General features: G+C 57.3%; 1 protein-coding gene across 3 annotated transcripts; it reads right to left on the bottom strand.

Moving 5' to 3' along the window:
* Window positions 1-389: 389 nt before the first annotated feature.
* On the bottom strand, window positions 390-5479 carry FADS6 (fatty acid desaturase 6). 3 transcript variants are annotated; one of them, XM_030506536.1, is made up of 8 exons: window positions 5311-5479; window positions 5046-5106; window positions 4781-4971; window positions 3907-4073; window positions 3502-3682; window positions 2494-2681; window positions 1729-1908; window positions 390-656 (listed from the first exon to the last, which is right to left on the bottom strand). In XM_030506536.1, exons 1-8 carry the CDS (start codon window positions 5462-5464, stop codon window positions 507-509), a joined length of 1272 nt encoding a protein of 423 aa, XP_030362396.1. In that variant the 5' UTR covers window positions 5465-5479; the 3' UTR covers window positions 390-506. The 3 variants fall into 3 exon arrangements, with proteins under 3 accessions (XP_030362396.1, XP_030362398.1, XP_030362397.1); XM_030506538.1 differs by having other exon boundaries at window positions 4781-4930; window positions 5045-5106; window positions 5311-5404; XM_030506537.1 differs by having other exon boundaries at window positions 4781-5106; window positions 5311-5419.
* Window positions 5480-18648: the final 13169 nt, after the last annotated feature.

Genomic DNA, 18648 nt, shown 5'->3' with positions numbered 1-18648 from the left:
CTAGAAGGGACTGATTCACCCCAGAGTCAGGCAAAGCGCGGGCAGCAGTGACACAACCTCCTCCCCATGATCCAACCCCTTCCCTGAGCCTCCAACCACACACTTGCAGTTCCATCCTACAGATCCTGGTGGTTCTCAGCCAGGAACACTCTCTGGATGCCCTGGACATGGTGCCGCATCCCCCATGGTCCTGTTGCAGGGAGGCCCCAGCCAGCAGACAAAAGGTTTCCTCTCCCCAAGCGTGAAAGCAGAGTGGGTAAAACTAAGCCCTGGCTGGGAATAACTTGGGGGTATCCCCCTTTTTCTGTCCCTGGAGATGCACTTCCTGGCTCTTCTCCTGCAGTGGCTCCGTGCATCATTATCCAGCCAAAAGCAAGACATCAGGGGGAGATGTTTCCTACACGATGGCTTTATGGAGGCATTTGTCTGTGTAGCCCCAATCCTGCTAAAACCATCACTGCCACAAGTCCCTGCAGGAAACACCCCTGAGTCCTGGGGTCCCATCCTCACTGGATGCCCACCAGCTCCGTTATGGGGGGAGCGTGGACCATCAGCTCCTCGTATCTCTGGAGGAAGAGACGGAGCCTGGAGGTGTAGGTGTCCTCATTGTATGGCAGCTTCTTCTGCTTCAGGTACTGGGAGACGATGGGTTTGATCTGCAAAGGCAAAGTCATCTCTATGCAGGATGTACAAGGTTCCCAGGCTGAGGCATTGCTGAGCTCTCCACAAGGTGCCCATAAAACCCATCCCACATGCCCAAAACAGGGCTGGAGAAGGCAGCACCAGCCACGAGGATTAAGAGGAAGGTGGTTTCCAGTTAAAGCAACCCAGGGAGTTCACCCTGGCAAAACACCTTTGCAGGGATTAGGAGAGATGTCCTAATGAGGCTTTAAATGAAGGCCACCCATGCACGCTCATCACTTGCACCCATGGTTATCCTCAGGCACCCACACAGCAACTCAGCACCAGGGCTGGGAGGCTGCCACCAGCTTAATTACCCCTTCCCTGCAACACACCTCTATGGGAGGCAGGTTCTGCCAGCCCCATGAGCTCGAGCAAAGGGCACAGCCTGAAGCTCATGGTGCTCCATCTCTTACTATTACTGGTTTTCCCCCAACTTGAGGCTGAAAGTAAGTGCACAGCATCAAATGAGTGGAGATCCTGTGCTGAAAGGCATCACATGGACCTGCCTTCGGATCCCCTAGTGCTGGGGCAGTGTCAGGGCCCATGTTTTGAGCACACCCCACACCTCAGAGCAACAGGTAAGAGCACATCCAAAATTAGGGGAGGTTTGCCAGGTCTCCAGCTGAGCCAAGCCAGACCGAGCAGTAGTGGAGATACTTTCCCAAGTGAAGAGCTGGGAGGATCCCAGACCACTGGGTGGCTGCTGCAGGCTGGAATTGAGATCTGGGGAAGAGGCAAGGAGTAGAAACCCACGAGAAACAGGAGTAAGCACAGAGGGAATCATAGAATCAACTAGGTTGGAAAAGACCTTTAAGATCATCAAGTCCAACCATTACCTCAGGACTGCCAAGACCACCACTAATCCATGGCACTGAGGGCCTCATCTACATGGTTTTTAATGTGCAGAGGTGGGTTAGGGTTAGCGAGAGGTTTCTAGCATGGGGAGAGCAGCACAGAGAGGTCTGATGGCAGGGAGAGCTTGCAGCGGCATGGTGGGGAGATGGATGGTCTCATCCCAATACACTCACCCAACCCCTGTCTCACCTTGAGGCACATGTTGTCGGAGAGGCTGGGGAAGAGGTGATGCTCCACATGGCAGCTGATGAGCGAGTGGCCGAAGGACCAGTCGAGCAGCACATTGCGGGGCAGGTTGAGCACACCCAGGCTCATGAGGTGGATCCGCTTGGGCTTCCGATCGGCCGCGAACATGGGGAGCCCAATGTGCTGCGGGAGAGGCAGGGTGGGCATCCTACAGCACCCAGCACCCCCCAGACCCTTCAGAGCTAACCGCAGCTGTGGCCATATGGGAGCATGAAGGTGTCCCTCAGGCTGAGCCACGTTTTGGGGTTTGGCTGCCAACCCCAGGGCTGGGATCATCCCTAAACTCACTCCATCCTGTGCTTGGATGGCCAATGTCTGACCATGGAGCCCCACCAAGGGGCACCCAGGCTCTGTGCCCCCAAAGCACATGCACTTGGAGCCACCAGCCCCTCTCCATCCCAGGACCTGTAACAGCAGCTACACCAACACCAGCAAGCACACAACCTCCCCAAATCCTGCAAGGCATCGCAGAGGACATGACCCTCCAGCCCTTTGCATCCATCTGCCCTGATGTTCTCCCACCGCTTTCCACCCCAGCACCACCAGCCTGATCCTCCCCGTGACAACATCAGCACAAGGGAGGTGACAACTGTGGCTACTCGCCTTAAGCTGACGCAAGCTCTACCCAGCAGTGTCAGGGCTGTGTCACCGGTGATGGCTGACACATCCCCAGCACCATCAGGCCTTCTTGGAGCTTCAGGTCCCTACCTGGAATATGTTGACGTGGATGTAGGGATGGGCCAGGAGGGAGCGGGTGAGCAGCATGCAGAGCAGCGCGGACCACGGCGACTGGAAGCCCGAGACGTGGAGCAGCAGCCAGTAATGGCAGTAGAGACCCAGAAACATGCAGCACAGAGTCCGGAGAGCTGCTTTCCACTCCACGTTCCTCAACAAATCTGCACAAGGAAGAAGAGGCAGCACATGGGAGGGGTGCTGACACTTCCCTGCCACCACTGCTGCTCCAGCAGCCAAGCTGTGTGCCGATAGCCCTACATCCCCATCCCATCCCACCCTTCATCTCCCTTTCCCCATCCTTCACATTGGCCTGACTCCCCCAGCCTGGTTTTTGGGTCTTCAGTGCAGGCTGCATTCCTTGCATAGGGTCCAGCTGTGCATCATCACACAGGGATTTGGATGCACCTTCATGTCTTACAACGTACTGAGTCGTTGTCTGCGATTTTGACATTGCCCAGAGCTGTCCAACCAAGGGGGCTGGGCTTCCTCAGCCTCTTACTGTTTCCTGGGCGCTTCTCCATGATCATTTCCTGGCACCATCATTTCCCCTGTGCCACCACTTTGTGTACCCAAGCTTGTTGCTTCCTGGCCCCATACACAGTCATCAAACACACCCCATGCAATGCTCTCACCAACCAGAGTCCTACACGTGACACTGAATCCTGCTACAGCCGAGGGGCTGAACTAAAGGAAAGCGAATTTGGGGTGATTCAGGCTCATGATGGCTTGTGCCAGAGCTGCCATAACCAACACAGGAAAATGTGAAGTGTTTTCTGAACACCAGCAGAGAGATGTAGCAGATGCCTTCCATGGAGCAAGTGCAGCATCGCCTGCCTTTGCTGCAGCCCTGTATCCCACCATGGGCTTGAATAGTTGACCTCATGCCTCCAAACAATGCAGAACCCTTTGGTAGGGTGACATCTGCTCAGTAACAAGCTCGCCATACCCAGCACCCCATCCCAAGGCAGCTGGGACACGTACCAAGTGCAACTAGAGGGGTTAAGATGGGCACTGCGAGAGGCGCGATGAACATGTAGACGTAGCGGTTCAGGAAAGGAAGCTTCCAGGTGCTGGAGTCCCCCAGGCCAATGACATTGGTGTAACCATGGTGGATCTTCACGTGGTTGTAAGTGGCCTGCTCGACTGTGAAAGCTGAGCAGAGCTGGGAGGGAAGAGAAAGGAGAGGAGATGCCTACAGCCACAGCACCAGTGTTGGGCTCAAGGGAGAGGAACCCAGGAGAGATGCTCTGCACTCCACAGGCTCCAAACCAGGCTGGAAATGGACTTCTTAAGAAGGTGGCTACTCCTGAAGGGTTTGAGATGCTGGCAAGGTGATGATGGGGATCTGGGGGGGGCTGCCACCCAAACCCCACCAGCCCTGCTCACCTCAATGAAGAAGATGGCCCACACTTTGCCCCAGGACTTGGACTCGGTCAAGGCATTGTGGCTGGCCAGGTGGCTGCCCTTCACTGTCAGGGTGTGATGCACCACGCCAAGGGTGAGGACACCAGCCAGGAAAGGGATGGCCCGGCCTGACTGCAGGCACAGGAACCCTGTGGAGAAACCAGCCGGGCAGGAGCTTGGGCACGCACATGTGCTGCTGCCCTCCTCGCCTCTGAGCCGAGGTGTTGCTACACACAAACAAGCCAGACACTGCCCTAAACCTGTTTTTCAGACATAGTTACAGGTATATAAACTGCCCGAGCTGGAAAGCTTCCCTCCACACCACCCTGCACAGCTGGACCAGGCACACTCACCATCATGATGAAGGTTTGGCCACTTCCAGTCGTGATGGCACCGGGTGCTGCTGGTGGCAAATACAACTTTGCCAGGACCTCAGCATCCCCATGACTTCAAAAGCAAGAGAAGGTACCACCTGCAGCTTCCCAACCATGCTGCTGGAGCCCTGTGCTCAACCACATCCACCTGCACCTACCACAACCACGACCGTTGCTACCAAACTCATCAGGGTTTCCCTTCCCCATGGCAGGACATGGATGGGGCACACCAATCCTACCCTGTGCCCATCTGCAGGGCATCACCCCCTCACCCCAGGCTGTACCCTGGGTACCACCATCACCCACTGCAGGTTCCCAGTGGGGTCAGGGTGCCCCATAGCACAGGGTGAAGGGGTTACTATTAAACCTGTAATAAAGCTGTAACAGCTTCCAGCACCAAGTTGTACGAGCAGTGCAAAAGCCACGAGGAGGAGACATCGGGACCCCCCTGGCCGTGGTTTGGGGGTGCTGAGCTGGATTACCTGCCGGCAGCAGGAGGAAGCTGCAGCCGAGGATGCTGATGTCCACCCCGTGCCGTTCCCACCAGCTGCTGTTCTTCACCACCTTCTGCACCAGCTCAGAGAGCTCAGTCATCAGGGTTTCCTCATGCTGCCCTGCTTGCTGCAAGGCCCCTTTGGGGGTCACGTTCTTGTCACCCAGCGCTGGCCCTGTCCTGCTGCCATCGGGCGCTGTCATGTCCTGGAGCAGGGGGTCCCCTGTTTCCCCGAGCCGGGGGATACCGCTGCCCTTGCCATTGACCCACTGTCCCCTCTGCCTCGCTGTGTCCCCATCCTCCAGCGGCATCTCCCTGCCAAGCACAAGCCACACAGAGGGTAGCACCCACAGCACCCTGCCCCAGTGCCGGCGGGCTCCCCGGCTCCCGCTGAAGGACACGGGAAGGACAGGGATGGCAAAACCAAACAATCCCAGGAGGACACAGGCAGCGGTGACAGCCGCAGCCACCCAGCCTCCCGCCCTGGGGACACCCCTGCCACCGCAGCCCCCTACTCACGCCAGCCCCGGCGCGGTGGCTCCCCCGGTGCTGGCCGTTGCGGGGCGGCCGCGCAGCCGGTGCAGCACTGCGCACCGGTGGTGTCGTACAGCAGCGATTTGGAGAAGGGAGGAGCAGGGGAGGACGGGGAGGAGGGTGAATGCAGATGAGCCATTGGCAATAATCGGCCTTGGCAGCCCGTTTTGGGGAGCAGCCACCGCGGTGGGGCCATGGAGAGGACACTCAGCCGAGGGCATGGGGGGACGGGGGCAGCGGAGGAGTGGAAAAAGGATGGAGAGAGGCAGTGGAAACGCTGGAGGAGAAGGAGCCAAGTGCTAGAAATAGCCCTGAGAAACCCAAGCGGAGCACTGAGGACGGGGATAGGGTTTCGCTTCTGCTGGCGAGCGGGAGCAAACGGTGCCTGTCCCATGAGGGAGCCGTTTTGGGGGGGAAAATGGCCTTTTCCACAGCAAGGAGGAGGCTGTGGAAGGAGGGGGCAGCGCAAGGCTGCCTGCTGCTGCCTGCACACGCTGCTGCCGCTGCGGAGCTGCTCGGCACAATCCTCTGTGCTGAGGGGGAGGACACCAACCCGGGTCACCCCAAATCTGTGCCTGGCACCCAGACCCGACTCCACAGGGTCCCTCTTCCACGCTGTTCTCAGGAATTTCCTCCCTTTTCCATGATGCTGCCCAATTAATCACGGAGGCACAGTGCAGGAACCCCAAAAGCTTTTGAGGTGCCCATGCACAGACAGGGACATCCTGAGCCCTATTTCTTTGTGGTGGAAAGTTAAACCCACATTGCTTCTCGCTGTTGTGCTGGATTTCTTCTTGCTTTGTTATTTCTCCCAATCAAAACCTGAATCAGCTCAACTAACGCACCAAAACCCTGATGAACACTGACCCTAGCAAACCCAAAGACAAGGCTGGGTTTCTATACCCATTGCTGGGGTACCCCAGTCCCAAACTGAGACAGGCTCAGCACCTCCAGTAACAGCGCATCACTGCAGCCACTTGCAGGGAAGCAAACCTCACACCCAGGTTGCACCAATCCCCGGGGAATGTCATTATATCCTTGGTAAAAATTAATAACAACTAAAAACCATCCCATCTGCTGCAAAAGGAACAGAGCTGAGGGTGCATCAGAGACCTGCTGAGGCTTCATTTCTACTGTAAGAGCTTCTATTGCGAAAGATCATTTCCAGACCCACGAATTACAGCAGCATACAAAGCCCAGCCAGGCCAGTGGTTCATTTGTATACACAGCAAGGGAAGCCTGCAGATGGGAGAGCACCCATGGGTGCTGCCGGGCTAGAGATGTCAGACTCAAAGGGTGCTGCTGGGTCCGCTCCTGAGTGATGCCTTCCTTTACCTTCATCACGCCAAGGATGTCGTGGTGGCAGCACGGTGACAAAGCCCTGCTCCGAGGGCTGCCATCCAAAGGTGAGCAGTGGTGCAGGTGCCATTGCACAGGTGCAGAACGGAGCCGAACTGGTCGTGTGGTGGCGGCCAAGGAGGAGGAGATGGGGATCAGCCCCACATCCAAGACCAACATGAGCCATCAGGATCCAACCGCAACCAGCAGTGAGCGTGCTGGTGTGCACGGGCAGGGGCAGGCACGTGGCATGGCTAGTTCCTGTGCCGCCACTGGGATCACAGACCAGACAATCCCAGACTGGTTTGGGTTGGAAGGGACCTTAAAGCTCACCCAGTTCCAAACCCCTGCCGTGGGCAGGGACACCTTCCACTGAGAGGCTGTTTTGGCTTCTGGGTAAAGCATTGAACCCATAAGAGCCTCTTCCTTTGGGCTCCAGCGATGTCATGATGCTCACAGGAGAACAGCAGCCATAAGGAAAGCCAGCAGATTCAGATCTATAGCCCCAAATCTGACTCTTTGCTGCCTTGCAGAGCTCCATTTCCAAAAGAGCCTTTTAAAGCCCAAACTACACCTGATTTTCCACCATGCACAGGCCAAGCTATGCAGCCCCACTGACCCAGCTGAGGTTTTAGGGATGAAAGCAAACACTGGCTTGGCCCTTGCACTGTGGACACAAACACCTCCAATTTAGCAGGAAAAACACATTTAAGACTCAGAAATCCTCGGGCACGCAGCAGGGTGGCTGGAGGGGATCAGTGTAATCCCCATACAGTGAGCTCCTGCTGGCAGCTGCCGACCCTGTGCCTGTCCCCCTCCATGGGCAGCAGAAGAGTCCCATGAGCAGACCCTGCTTCCTCCATAGGAAGCTGCCCCAAGAATCAGTCTCCCACCACTGCCTTCATCCAACCTTCAGCCCCTCTGCCCCCAGACCCAAGCCCAGCCCCAACTGGCGCCTAGGAAAGCCAAATCTGACCCCAGGCAGTGTCCTCCCAAGTCACTGCTCCCAAAGGAGGGAAAATGGGCCATTTTAACGTAGCGCAAGGGCACACACGCCAGGACCCAGCAACCCTCAGCCCTCCCCACGGGCAGAGCCTGCTGCAGCCCCCAAATGGACCATTTCCAGTCCCAAAACCACCGTCCCCCTTTCTCCAGCATCACTGAGGCTGCAGAGATTTTCTTGTTTAATAGCTGGGGTTGGGTGGGGTTTCCCCCTCCCCTTTCAGGCCAAGCACATTTGGGTAATTAACTTAATGAGGGACTAATTACCACCATCCCGTCCCCAGTAGGGAGAGCAAAAGCACCGGCCTTTTATCCTTTTGGGGTCCTCAAGGAGGAGAAAATTGCCGCGATTAACACCTCATCCCATCCCTGAGGTCGGAGGGCTGGCGAGGAGCTCCATCTGCAGGCAAAGCCCTGCCTCCATCCCCCCCAAAAGCAGCTCTGTCCCCGCAAAAGTAGCTCTATCCCCCCAAATCCAGGCCCTGGCCCCAGAGTGCTTGGCACATCCCAGGCTCCGCAGCCGAGCGGCTCCCACTGCTGCTGCCAAGGCGGGAGCTGGGCACCGGTCCTCACTCATCCCCTACCCACAGGCATCCAGGGCACCCCAAACCCTCCATTCCTGGGCCTGCGGGATGAGGGAAGCGGGAAGAACGAGCTCGGGAGCCTCGGGGCGGGCAGCAGAGGGAGTCGCAGCTCCGCGCAACGCTGCTTTCGTTGTCGCTTTGCCAAATCACGGGGTGCTCAGCCCTGGGCTCCCAAAAAGCGAGACTCAGCCTCATCCCTGTGCCAGGGCGAGGAGCAATCAGTCGGTGCTGGGGATGGCACAGCCCGTGGGGTGCAAAGTCCCCTTACAGGGACCAGGACCTTGGGTACAGCCACAGCCCCTCTCGGAGCTCCGGCGGTGCCAGGCTGGGATGGGGCCGGCGAGATGCCAGGTCTACCCAAGGCAGTTTGGTAGCCTAGATGCTCCCAGCACCGCGGGGACGTGCAAAGTCATGCTTTTAACCCTAAATAAATACACCCCCCGGACGCCTCACTGTTTGCAGGGCACACACGGCCACTTCGAGTGGTGGGAAACTTCCTGCTCGCACTCAGCAGCGCCTGGAAGAAGCTGGATGCTGGCACTGGCTAATCTTGGCGATCTCTTTGTGCCAAACAGCGGGCACAGACCGAACGGCGGCGAGACGGGGCAGGCAAAGCCGTGCTGCCCTGTCCTGGGTCGTGCACGGCTGCAGGGGAGGCGCTGTGGATGGAGGCTGATCGTCTTGCCCAGGCTCTGTGTTGGTCCAATGTCACCTTGCATCACCTGGCACCCCAGGAGGGAAGTGAGTGGGTGGCAGAGCCCACAAAGTGTATTGCCCAGCCAGAAAGGGGGTGCAAGCCCATTCACACCATACTTTGCATCACTGTCATAGTTTTCTCATCTGTGCTTGACCCCTAGATGGATGCTGGCAGAGGGGGGTGTGTGTGTGTGTGTCACACATGGAGAATTGATCTTAATCTTAGTGATATTCACCGTGGAGTGAGAAGGGTTTTACCTGCTAGCTTCACTGGCCTAGGTCCTCAGTGCTGCAAGCTATAGGGGCCACATGGCATGGCAGAACCTGAGCCCTCCCAGCTCCAGGTTTGGGACAATGGTCCTCCAGGTCCCGGCCAGGCAAACATGCAGCTTTACCACAGGGATGGACCACGAGCATCCCCCATTTGCAGAAGAGATATGGACCATGGGGCTGCTCATGCAGAACAGGACGCTCTTCTTTGTGTGGGGTCAGGCACATGCCTGGTATGAGCTACACCATAGAGGGGAACGCAGCCACCTTCCTTCTGCCCTTTCCAGTAGCCATCTGCAAACATAAGAACCCCAAAGCCCAAGGACAAGCCCTGGGTGCAAGTCCCCGCCTGCCCAAGGCTGCAGGGCCAGGTGAGACCTGCAGCAGCGGCTGGTGCAGGTTCAAAGCCAATTGCACATGAAAACCAAACCCAGCACAAAGCCTGGCCCTGAGCCCTTGGACACCCCTTACCAGGGCTCAAAGACACAGCACCAAACACCATCTTTACCCATGAGCACCCCAGGGACTCGCTGCAATATCCACCACTGTCCCTTTTGCCCACCATCACCAGAGTGTCCTGATGCAGCACCTGGACCATGTTTCCAGTTTTATGTATCAGCAGTGAATAAAGCAGTTGTCATCCACCCCCTGCTCCAGCCCGGCTTAATTTCCAAAGCCGAGCTGGAAGTGTCAACTAATCACAGACTTCCTCCACTTAGCAGCTCAGGGCGAAGGTAATCACTGGTTTGGGTGCCTCTGCTCTTGCCCCGACCGAAACTGTTTGCCCCCACCCCTTGGTCCCTGGCGTCACTGCCTGGCCAAGAGTTACCCAACTCATGGTGGAGATGCTGCAGGCTCCATCTATCTCTGTTTCCACAATGCCAAGCCTGCCACTGGCAGTGCCACCAAGGGGTGGCCGAGCCCTCTCACCCACCAGCCCAGCAGCTCTTTTGTGTCCCCAGAGGGCTGGGGAGTCCTGTCCCAGCAATGATGAGTCCTGAGGAGGGAATCAGCCATCGCTCCATCAGCCAACAACTGCGAGGACGCTCCTGGGCGTGCTGCTGCAACTCCAGTCCTCTAAGATTAAGCATATTTCCCTTGTAAGCATGGTGCTGCCCAACACCAGCTCCCCAGTGCCCTTTTGGCCCCCAGGACAGAGCCCGTGGGGCCTCGCATGTGTCTCCATAGGCAGGCATCCACATGAAACTTCTACCACTTGATGCACGCTCCACCCTCTGCCCTCTCTAGGAAAGAGGGATGTTTCCAACCTCCTCGGCATGCAGAGGGAGGACGAGGACCCTGGTGAGGTGCTGGGGATGGCACTACCTGGCACTTGCTGCCTTGGGCTGATCCATAGATGAGCAAGTTTGCCAGGGCTGCTCAGCACCACTATCCACAGGGCCAGGTCTCCCTGCCGGCTCCCACCTTCATGGGACAGAAGGGAAAGGGGCTGGGAGGGAGGGTGGAGCTCAGGACCAAGACCTTCTTGCCTTCTCCCTTGGGAGTACTTGGGCATGATCTGGTGGGGCTGATGTGTTTGCGCACTTTAAGAAACCAGAGGTAAGGTGTGCACAGACCACTACTTGTGTCCTGACTCCGTCACTGCTCTTTGTGGGATCAAGAGATGTTGAATTAATGGAAACCAGGATTCCTGCAAGACAGAAAGCTTATTAAGAAGCCTATGCATGGCCTTAATTGACAAGAAGAGGGGTTGAACAATGCTGCCCCAGCACCCAGGATGAGCACGAGGCATGGGACTGTACTCTATCCCAGCATAGGCTGTGTAGGTTGGTGCCACCCTGGATGCAAACAGCAATGGGGTGCCATGGTCCATGGGCAGGTGCCTGATCTCACACTGCTCCGGCCGGAGAGGTGGCGAGGGCAGCTTGTGACATAACCTGCTGTGCCCGGGAGGCAGTGCCTGGAAGGGAGTGAGCCAGGCTGGGAAGCCAATGCGCTGCGTCACTCCTGCTGGCTGGAAATCTGGTTGGGAGCCAAAGGGCTGCCCAAATCCAGCTGGGCTACAAGAGCACATTCCTATCTCCCTGGGCCTTGCATGGCCATAATCCAGTTCCTTGCTTTTGGCTGCTGTCAGAGGTGATGGTTGAGCTGAGGGGCCAGGAGAGGATCTGCTGCCCCAGCTCCATCCATACAGGTTCCATATCCCTGCCAGGCTTGGGGACACATCCAGCCTTATGTGTCCATCCTGCCCATTACACATGGGACAGTCCCCAACCCCAGATGAGGGGAACTGACCTTCTAGGGCTCAACTGTTCCAAGCCCAACTTCCCAAGGGAAGAGCCCATCCTTCCCAGTGCCCTGCCACGCTTGCCTCCCATAGGTGCCACCACACTGAGGGCAGTTCTTGTTTCTCCTTCAAGGCGAGCTCCCAGATGCACCCTGCCAGCCAGAGGGATAACTCACACACCGCCTGGCAGCTATTTCATCAGCACGGCCGGACCCATAAAACCAGTTAGCTTGGAAAAACAGGGACTCTTCTAATGATACCTTTGGAGCAGTGGTGCTCCGGATCCCATCCACCAAGAGAATAGCTGAAGGAGCCCAGAGGATGTTGCAGGTCAGCTCTGGCTGGCACATAGCTGCATCCCCAACCCTGCCAACAGCACTGGCACTTCCAGTGCCCAAAAACTGGCATTCTGCAGCCTCCTAGGGAAACACAAACACCAGGAAAGCTGCTAATCCTGCAACTAGTTTTGCCACAAAAGAAGAGTCTCCCTAGCTCCATTCCTCAAGCTTTCTCCTTCCCACCATAAGCTGTTGTGGGCAAATCCAAGGTGCTGCTCCTTAATCCCAACTCTGGGAAGCAGGAGCCCCCCTGACCTCTCACCTCAGCCAGGATTGGGGTCAGTGGCAGCCGGCGGGAGGGTGAAGTGGGGCAAAGCGAAAGAGGGAGGAGGCCCATGGAAAAAAAAGGGCTTAGAATAGAAACCAGGTTAGGGCTAAACTGTGGGTGGTAGGAGCTGTTGTGGCAGGTAGAGCTGGCTGCCACGGCCAGCCCAGGGGACCTGGGGCCCTCTGAGCATCCTCAGCGTCCTCACCAAGTCTGCAGGTCTGCCAGTCCTCTGATGTTGGGAAACACTGGGCTGGAAAGCAACAGTGGGAGAGGGGCAGCAGGGATGAATCTGGGTGCAAAACAGCCCCAAAACCATCCCTTCATCCCGCAAAGCCTCTTTTGGTCCATTGGGTGGCTGAGGATCAGGACTACCCCTTTGGAGTGTCCTTGCTGCCCCATAAGAGCTGCATCCTGCAAGGCCTCTTTTGGTCAATTGGATGGCCGGGAATCGGGATTACCCCTTTGGAGGGTCCTTGCTGCCCCATAAAAGCCATATCCAGGGCAGCCAGACAGAGCCTCAGCACACACGGAGACCCAGACAGCGCAAAAATGAGGGTGGGTGGTTCTTTTCCCTTTCCATTCTTCCTGAATGGCAAAAGAACAATCAACAATGAGCCAAGCTCGGCGCAGGGCGAGATAAGCCTGACCTCCCACGCCGCTTGCGGCCGCGGGACCAGCGTCACAGGGCACTTGGCACGGCCCCGAGGGCTCCTCCGAAGTGCGCAGAGGGCTCACGAGGTGCCACTGGCGCCGCCCTGGCACCCGCCAGCGCGGGTGGCCCATGGGTGGCCAGAGCCAATGGCAAACGCAGGAGCTGTCCCATGGCCACGTCCCCGGCTGGGCTGCAGCCAGCAGGGAGCTGATAGCGGGATTTGCTGAGTGGCGCTGGAGGTGGTTCTGGGAATAGCCCTATTCCCAGAGCAGGATGTCACCTTCTAGCACGTGCTACAGGTGATATCCATGGATAACTGGGTGATTTGCTGGAAGAGGGGTGACTAAGGCTGGTGTTTTGTTGGAAAAAGGGGTGAAACCAAGTTGGTAGAATGGAGCTGACGGAAAATCAAACAGTCTTACCTTTGCAGAAGACAAGGCCACAGCGATATCGTGAGTGGGTTCTCGTGACCATCCTCTGCCCTGCGGAAGCGCTGCGTCCCCTGGGAATGCTCTGCTGGTGGGGAGTCATGGTGAGGAGGGCATCTGAGGAGAGGTGTCGAGTGCTGCCAGCTCCCTCTTTTTCACACATCCAATAATTTTGAGGAAGAAACAGTGTAAAAAAAGTGCTTTTCTTTTTAGCTTTCAATCCCAACACAGCCTTGTGCTGCCGTCAGGGCTGGGGCAGTTCTTAGCATCATCTGCCCCTGGGGTGGTGACAAAGAGAGCTTATGGCCCCATTCAGAGAGGGATGGATCCCATGTCACCTCTTCCAGCCCCTGGTATCTGTGGGATGCCCAGGGAGAGCTGGGGACCTCCTCATTACTCCCCAGCATCGAAAGCCACTGGTAGCACCCAACCCATCTACCTTGCGCAGGATTGAACCAGCCCCAGCTTGGGGACACCATCCCAGGGGCTGGTCCTCCCTGGGAAAGGCAGTTTGAGCACGTGGCATTCCTGCCCATCGGAGCTGAGCGCAGCCCGGGGCTGGGTGACTAACACCGGCTGCCTCAAATACCGGGGGTTTGATCTATCACCAGGTGCTCGTGGGGACAAGGTGTGCTGGGCACCACCAGACTGCCTTCATGCCTCTCTATGGGTGCTGCTCAGCCCCACCATGCTCCTCCAGGCAGCCTGTGTATCCTTGGTGGGTACCACACTGGGGTGGCACTGCCACCAGGGGCTGTCACGAGGGATGCCCAGCACAGGGCAGGGGGCCGGGCTGTCCCCATTCCTGCAGGCGTTATCCTGGAGCAGGGTTCCTGTCCCAGACATGCTGATGCTGCCACCAGCACCCTGCCCGCACGGGCTTGTATAACCACTTACATAAAGCAGCGTTGGGCCACAGCTGAGCTGGATCCTGCTTCAATCCCTGCCTGTGCTGGCCTGGCACCATGGATGATCCTTGGGCCCAAAGGTCCAGGGTCCCACTCCCTGGGGATCCCTGCCTCTGCTGGGCACCCCATGGGTCCCTCTGAGCAGCAGCCTTCCCATGGGAATGCTGTCAGGTGCTGTCACCTGGTCCCTGCTGTGACCCAAGGATGCTCATCCTCCACCTCAGGTCCCTTTGGGGCAGAGTCCTGCATCACACAAAGCAGGTTTTGCTATTGTCTTTGAAAGCAACCGAGAAAAGGGATGTCTTATGCTTCTCCCAAGAGGCAAATGCGGCCAGGGCTGCTCCCTGGCCAGCAGCAGAGACAAGCCCAGCACAGCCTGACAGGCACCCAGAAAGCCTCCACCTCCCCAGCCATCCCTGGCCTGCTTTCCAAACCCGACCAGCCGGGTTTCGGGGTGATGGAGGTGAGCCAAAGCACCAGGGCAGGAGGGCGAAGGCATTCCTTGGCAATGGAATGGGCAGGATGCCATGCCAAGAACAGCGTGCACTGCTCATCTCCCATTCCTGAACCCCGAAACACAAGCAAAACCCCTGGAGAGATGCTGTCTGTGGGTGCAGACAGCCCCTGGCCGCCTGTCAGTGCCCTTGAGGACTATGCAGCACCAATGAAACCCACAGGCAGGGTCTGCACAGTGTCTCCATATGATGCTTTGGAGCACCCACTGTTGCCCTCGGGCATCACTTGCAGGTTGCAAAGTGCCGCAGGGGAGTTGCTTTGGTACTGAGTCCTCTCACATAAGGAAAGCAGGAGAGTGGTGGGGATGAGCCTGTCTTTATGGGCCAGAAAACGCTGGTGCAGGGATTGGGCATGGTCAGCCCGTGAGTCAGTGGCAAAGGAGGGCCGGGCGCGGCGGAGGCTTTATTAGCTGATGAGGGGTGGAGCGAGGCTCTGCAGGCAGGCGAGGAGCCACGAGACACGGCATCGACGGAGCGGGGTCCCACTGTGCTGCCCAGCGAGCCCCCGCAGCACCCCAGCGATGCAGCCCCGGCCCTGTTCCTCCTCCTCCTCCTCACCGTGCCCCTGAGGGGGGGGGCCGAGCTGCTCGCCCCCCACGGCAGCCCCGGACTTGCCCTCGGCGCAGGCAGGAAGGCAGTGATGGAGCAAGGTCAGTGGAACAGGTTTCTCCTCCCGGGTCCCTCGAGCAGGTGTTGTCCTTCCCCGCGCAGGCTGGGGAGCTGCGGGGCTGTTGACAGAGGCTCTCATTAGCTCGGTTATTGAATAGGGATGAGAGCTGGGCTCTTGGATCCGGAGGTAGCGGCTTGGATGGGGCCATGGCTGCCCTGTGCATCTCCCTGGTGGATACCCATGCTGCTCAGGCTTCCCTGGCCTTGCAGAACCCCATTGGAGCCCCCAACCCAGGAGGTGTGCTCCGAAATACCAATTGGGTGATTGAAATAGTGGGTGTTCACATGGGAGCTCTGTTGTGCCAGGGACCAAAAGGATTTGGGGACAGCATCAGACCATGGTGCTGTGACCTGCAGCTGCCCTGGGTGCTGGCATGCCATATGAGGGACCCCAAGCTCAGGGGCTGGTTGTGGCTGTGGAGAAGGGTCAGGATGAGGGTTTATCACAGCAGAGGTAAAGGCAGCATCCAGGCCAGCTGCCAGGATCCTTCCTCTGCCCTGCTCAAGCCTTTCTCTGTCTCATTGGAGTTCCCGTGTGTTCCTCTGCACTTCGCACCAGCACTGCCAATAGGCAATAGGATGCGTTCCCTCATACACACACCAGGAATGGAGATCCCAGGGAAATCCACCCCCAAAAGGGCTTAAATGCTTGTGTATGACTTACTGTCTGGGTTTAGGTGTTTTCTGGGCTGGATCCCCTCTTGCTGCTCCAGTGCAGTGCAGTACCACAGGGTGTCGAGTGGTCCAGCCTTCGTCTGGGTGTCTCCTCCTCCTGGTCCCACCAGGACCTTGTGGGCTCTGCTGGCTTTGGAGAGTGCTGGTGTGTTGGAGCTTGGTGTGCTGCAACAGGAAAGTACAGTTGCTGTCAAAGTGCATCCTAAAAGTTTAAAGCATAGGCAAAGATCAGTGAGCAGGAGCATCAGGAAGGTTGTCCCTGTCCCTCCAAAATAGCAAGGGATAATGAGGAAAGCCAGGATCACTGCTCCCCAGTGACTTGGCTACCTGCCTTTCTTCCACCAGTGTCCAGGGCAGGATGTACAGGCCATCCAGGGCACCAATCACTGCAGTACCTGTGTTTGCCCCAGGCTGCATGTTTTCAGCTAGCAGCGCTACCCAGGAGATGGTGTCAGTGTTGTCCCAGCTACACAGGGTCTGTCACCCGCCGTCACCCCTGGACCCGTCTCTTCCCTTGCTGAGTGATCTCTTTTTCATGCAGGAGATGCTGCGTCGCTGGGCACGTGGAACAGCGCAGAGCCAGCCCCATTGCTGGGGTTGGAGTCAAGTCCTCCTAACACACAGCTCCCCATAGGTTCAGCATCCCCACAGGCAGTGCTGGGCACGGCCCTGTGTCCTCACCATGGGTATCAGGGCCAGGTCAGAGCGAGCCAGGAGCACGGTGTCACGCGGACAGGAATGTTCAGCTGCCGGGGACAAAGATCATGCGGTGCCTGTGCTTGAAGCACAGTTATCCCCAGCAGCACCATCAGTGCTCAGTGGGATGAATCCAGACTAACACCACGTACCTGACTGCAGCCACATCTTAGCCGAAGGTCCTCACAGCATGAAGCTCCCAGCTATGAGCCCTTATGCTGTTGGGGCAGGAGCCTGGGAGAAGGCGTTTGGCTCTTCCAGTTCCAGTGACCCCGTAGCTCCGGCATTAGCACCCAGCTCACCCAGTCTGAGTGCTGAGAGGCCCTGGGGAGCCTCACAGTGGGGGCATTTGCTTGCGTGCTTCCTCATTAACAGCTCCATACCCCTGCTGGGACTGGAAGAGGTTAATGCAGCCACAACTCCATGGTTACAGAGCAAACTGTGCACTGAGACCTGTGGGAGGTGCTGCCCTATTCCTGACCCTCATTCAGCGACAGGCAGGGATTTTAGCTGAGCACCCAGGAGGGAGCATCCCCCTGCCCTGCACCTCGATTGAATATCTGCTCTAGGTGCTTCAGGCATCACCAAAGGCACTGACAATGCCCCACACCTTGCTCTGCCCTGGGTCCCCCTCCAGGGATGCTCAGTGCTGTCTGTGGGAGCAACCCTGTGCTCCTCCAGCCACCCGGGCTGAGAGCAAGCTGGGTGGTGGGTACCAGGATGATGTGTACCAGGATGATGGGTACCAGGGTGCTCACTCCAGCCCCAAGACGCTTGGTGGTAGAATCCATGGCATCACCTGATATTTGCTAATATTTATGAATTGTGTGAAGCAGATGTAGAAAATAATTTGCTCTGTTAATACCTAAAGTCAGAAGTAAAAGCAAATGACACTCCACTTTTCCTGCTTTCCTGGCCTGCTTAGCAGCTCTCTCACAGGGAGGACAAGCTGAGCCTGTCCATGTTGCTGCCTCTGGGGCGTTTTGGGTTTGGGAATAACTATGGAAGGGCCTAAAAGCCATTGCAAAGCCCCTGTGGGGTGTTACATCGAACCCAGGCTGTATCAACACTGCATCCAGCCCTATGCTTGGCTGCTGGTGAGCACAGTGCAAGGCAAGGCAAAGCTGTGGCGTGCTGCAGGAGCTCTGCATGGAGCCTCCATTCTGGTCCTGGCCATCCTCCTTCCTGCAGCCATGTGTTACTCAGCTGCCCGGCCAGGAAGTGAATCCTGGCGGGATGGGCAGGAAATAGTTAAGCAAATGGCAAGCAATGGCCCACACTGGCCCGGCAGGTCCCAGACCCTAGTGTCACCCTCCGGTGTGGGCTCTGTGGCCATCACCAGTCACCAGCTCCGGGTGAGGCTGGAGGAGCATCAAGCAGGGCTGAGGACTCAGTGCTCCTGCCCAAGGGATATTCCTCCCTGTGGTCCCGTCTGCCCATAGGACCTACCTGGTGTTCTGCGGGTGATGTCCCTCCTTGGTTCCCATTTTGGCCCCATGTGGCATGGCTGAGCACACTGTCCAAGAGGAGCACCCAGTAATCCCAGTGCTGCCAGCCCCATAGGGGAAGCAGCCATTTATCCCCCCTGGGGTGGCTGTGGTACCCAGCACCCGAGCAGGGATGCTGCAACACTCACTCAGCACCTGCAAATCCACATCTCTAACAGCACAGCCACTGCACATCCTCAGTCATCCCCAACCGTCCCCCGGCTTCTCCTTCCTCCAGACCATGATCTGGATAGTACTCGATATATTATTCTTCGTTATATCATCTGTCCAACTGATTTTAGTACCTGCAATATCCCGTTGACACTATTTTGCTGTTTTCTTGTTTTGAACCTGTTATTTGCTATCTTAATACGATACACACTGTTTATTGGATCAGCCCAGCCAGCTCCTGAGGATGGGGAGACAAAAGCACCTGAGTGACAGAGAGCGCCAACACATCACCCTTGCAGCAGCCACATGGGGCTAAGGGCAGGACCTGTGACTCAGCATCACTTTTGTGAGTGATGCTTCTCCAGCTGAGGAGCCAGG

This window comes from Strigops habroptila, chromosome 14 (genome assembly GCF_004027225.2).
Source record: "Strigops habroptila isolate Jane chromosome 14, bStrHab1.2.pri, whole genome shotgun sequence".
Classification (NCBI taxonomy): Eukaryota; Metazoa; Chordata; class Aves; order Psittaciformes; family Psittacidae; genus Strigops; species Strigops habroptila.
This window is presented reverse-complemented; position numbering and strand designations above follow the sequence as displayed.

What these genes read in the sequence shown, in the direction of transcription:
- FADS6 (XM_030506536.1), bottom strand. Translation starts at nt 5,464, where the DNA reads ATGGCTCATCTGCATTCACCCTCCTCCCCGTCCTCCCCTGCTCCTCCC. An exon ending in GACAGTGGGTCAATGGCAAG is followed by an intron (nt 4,972 to 5,045) that starts GGCAGCGGTATC and finishes CGATGGCAGCAG; the next exon opens with GACAGGGCCAGCGCTGGGTG. An exon ending in GGGCCATCTTCTTCATTGAG is followed by an intron (nt 3,683 to 3,906) that starts GTGAGCAGGGCT and finishes CTTCCCTCCCAG; the next exon opens with CTCTGCTCAGCTTTCACAGT.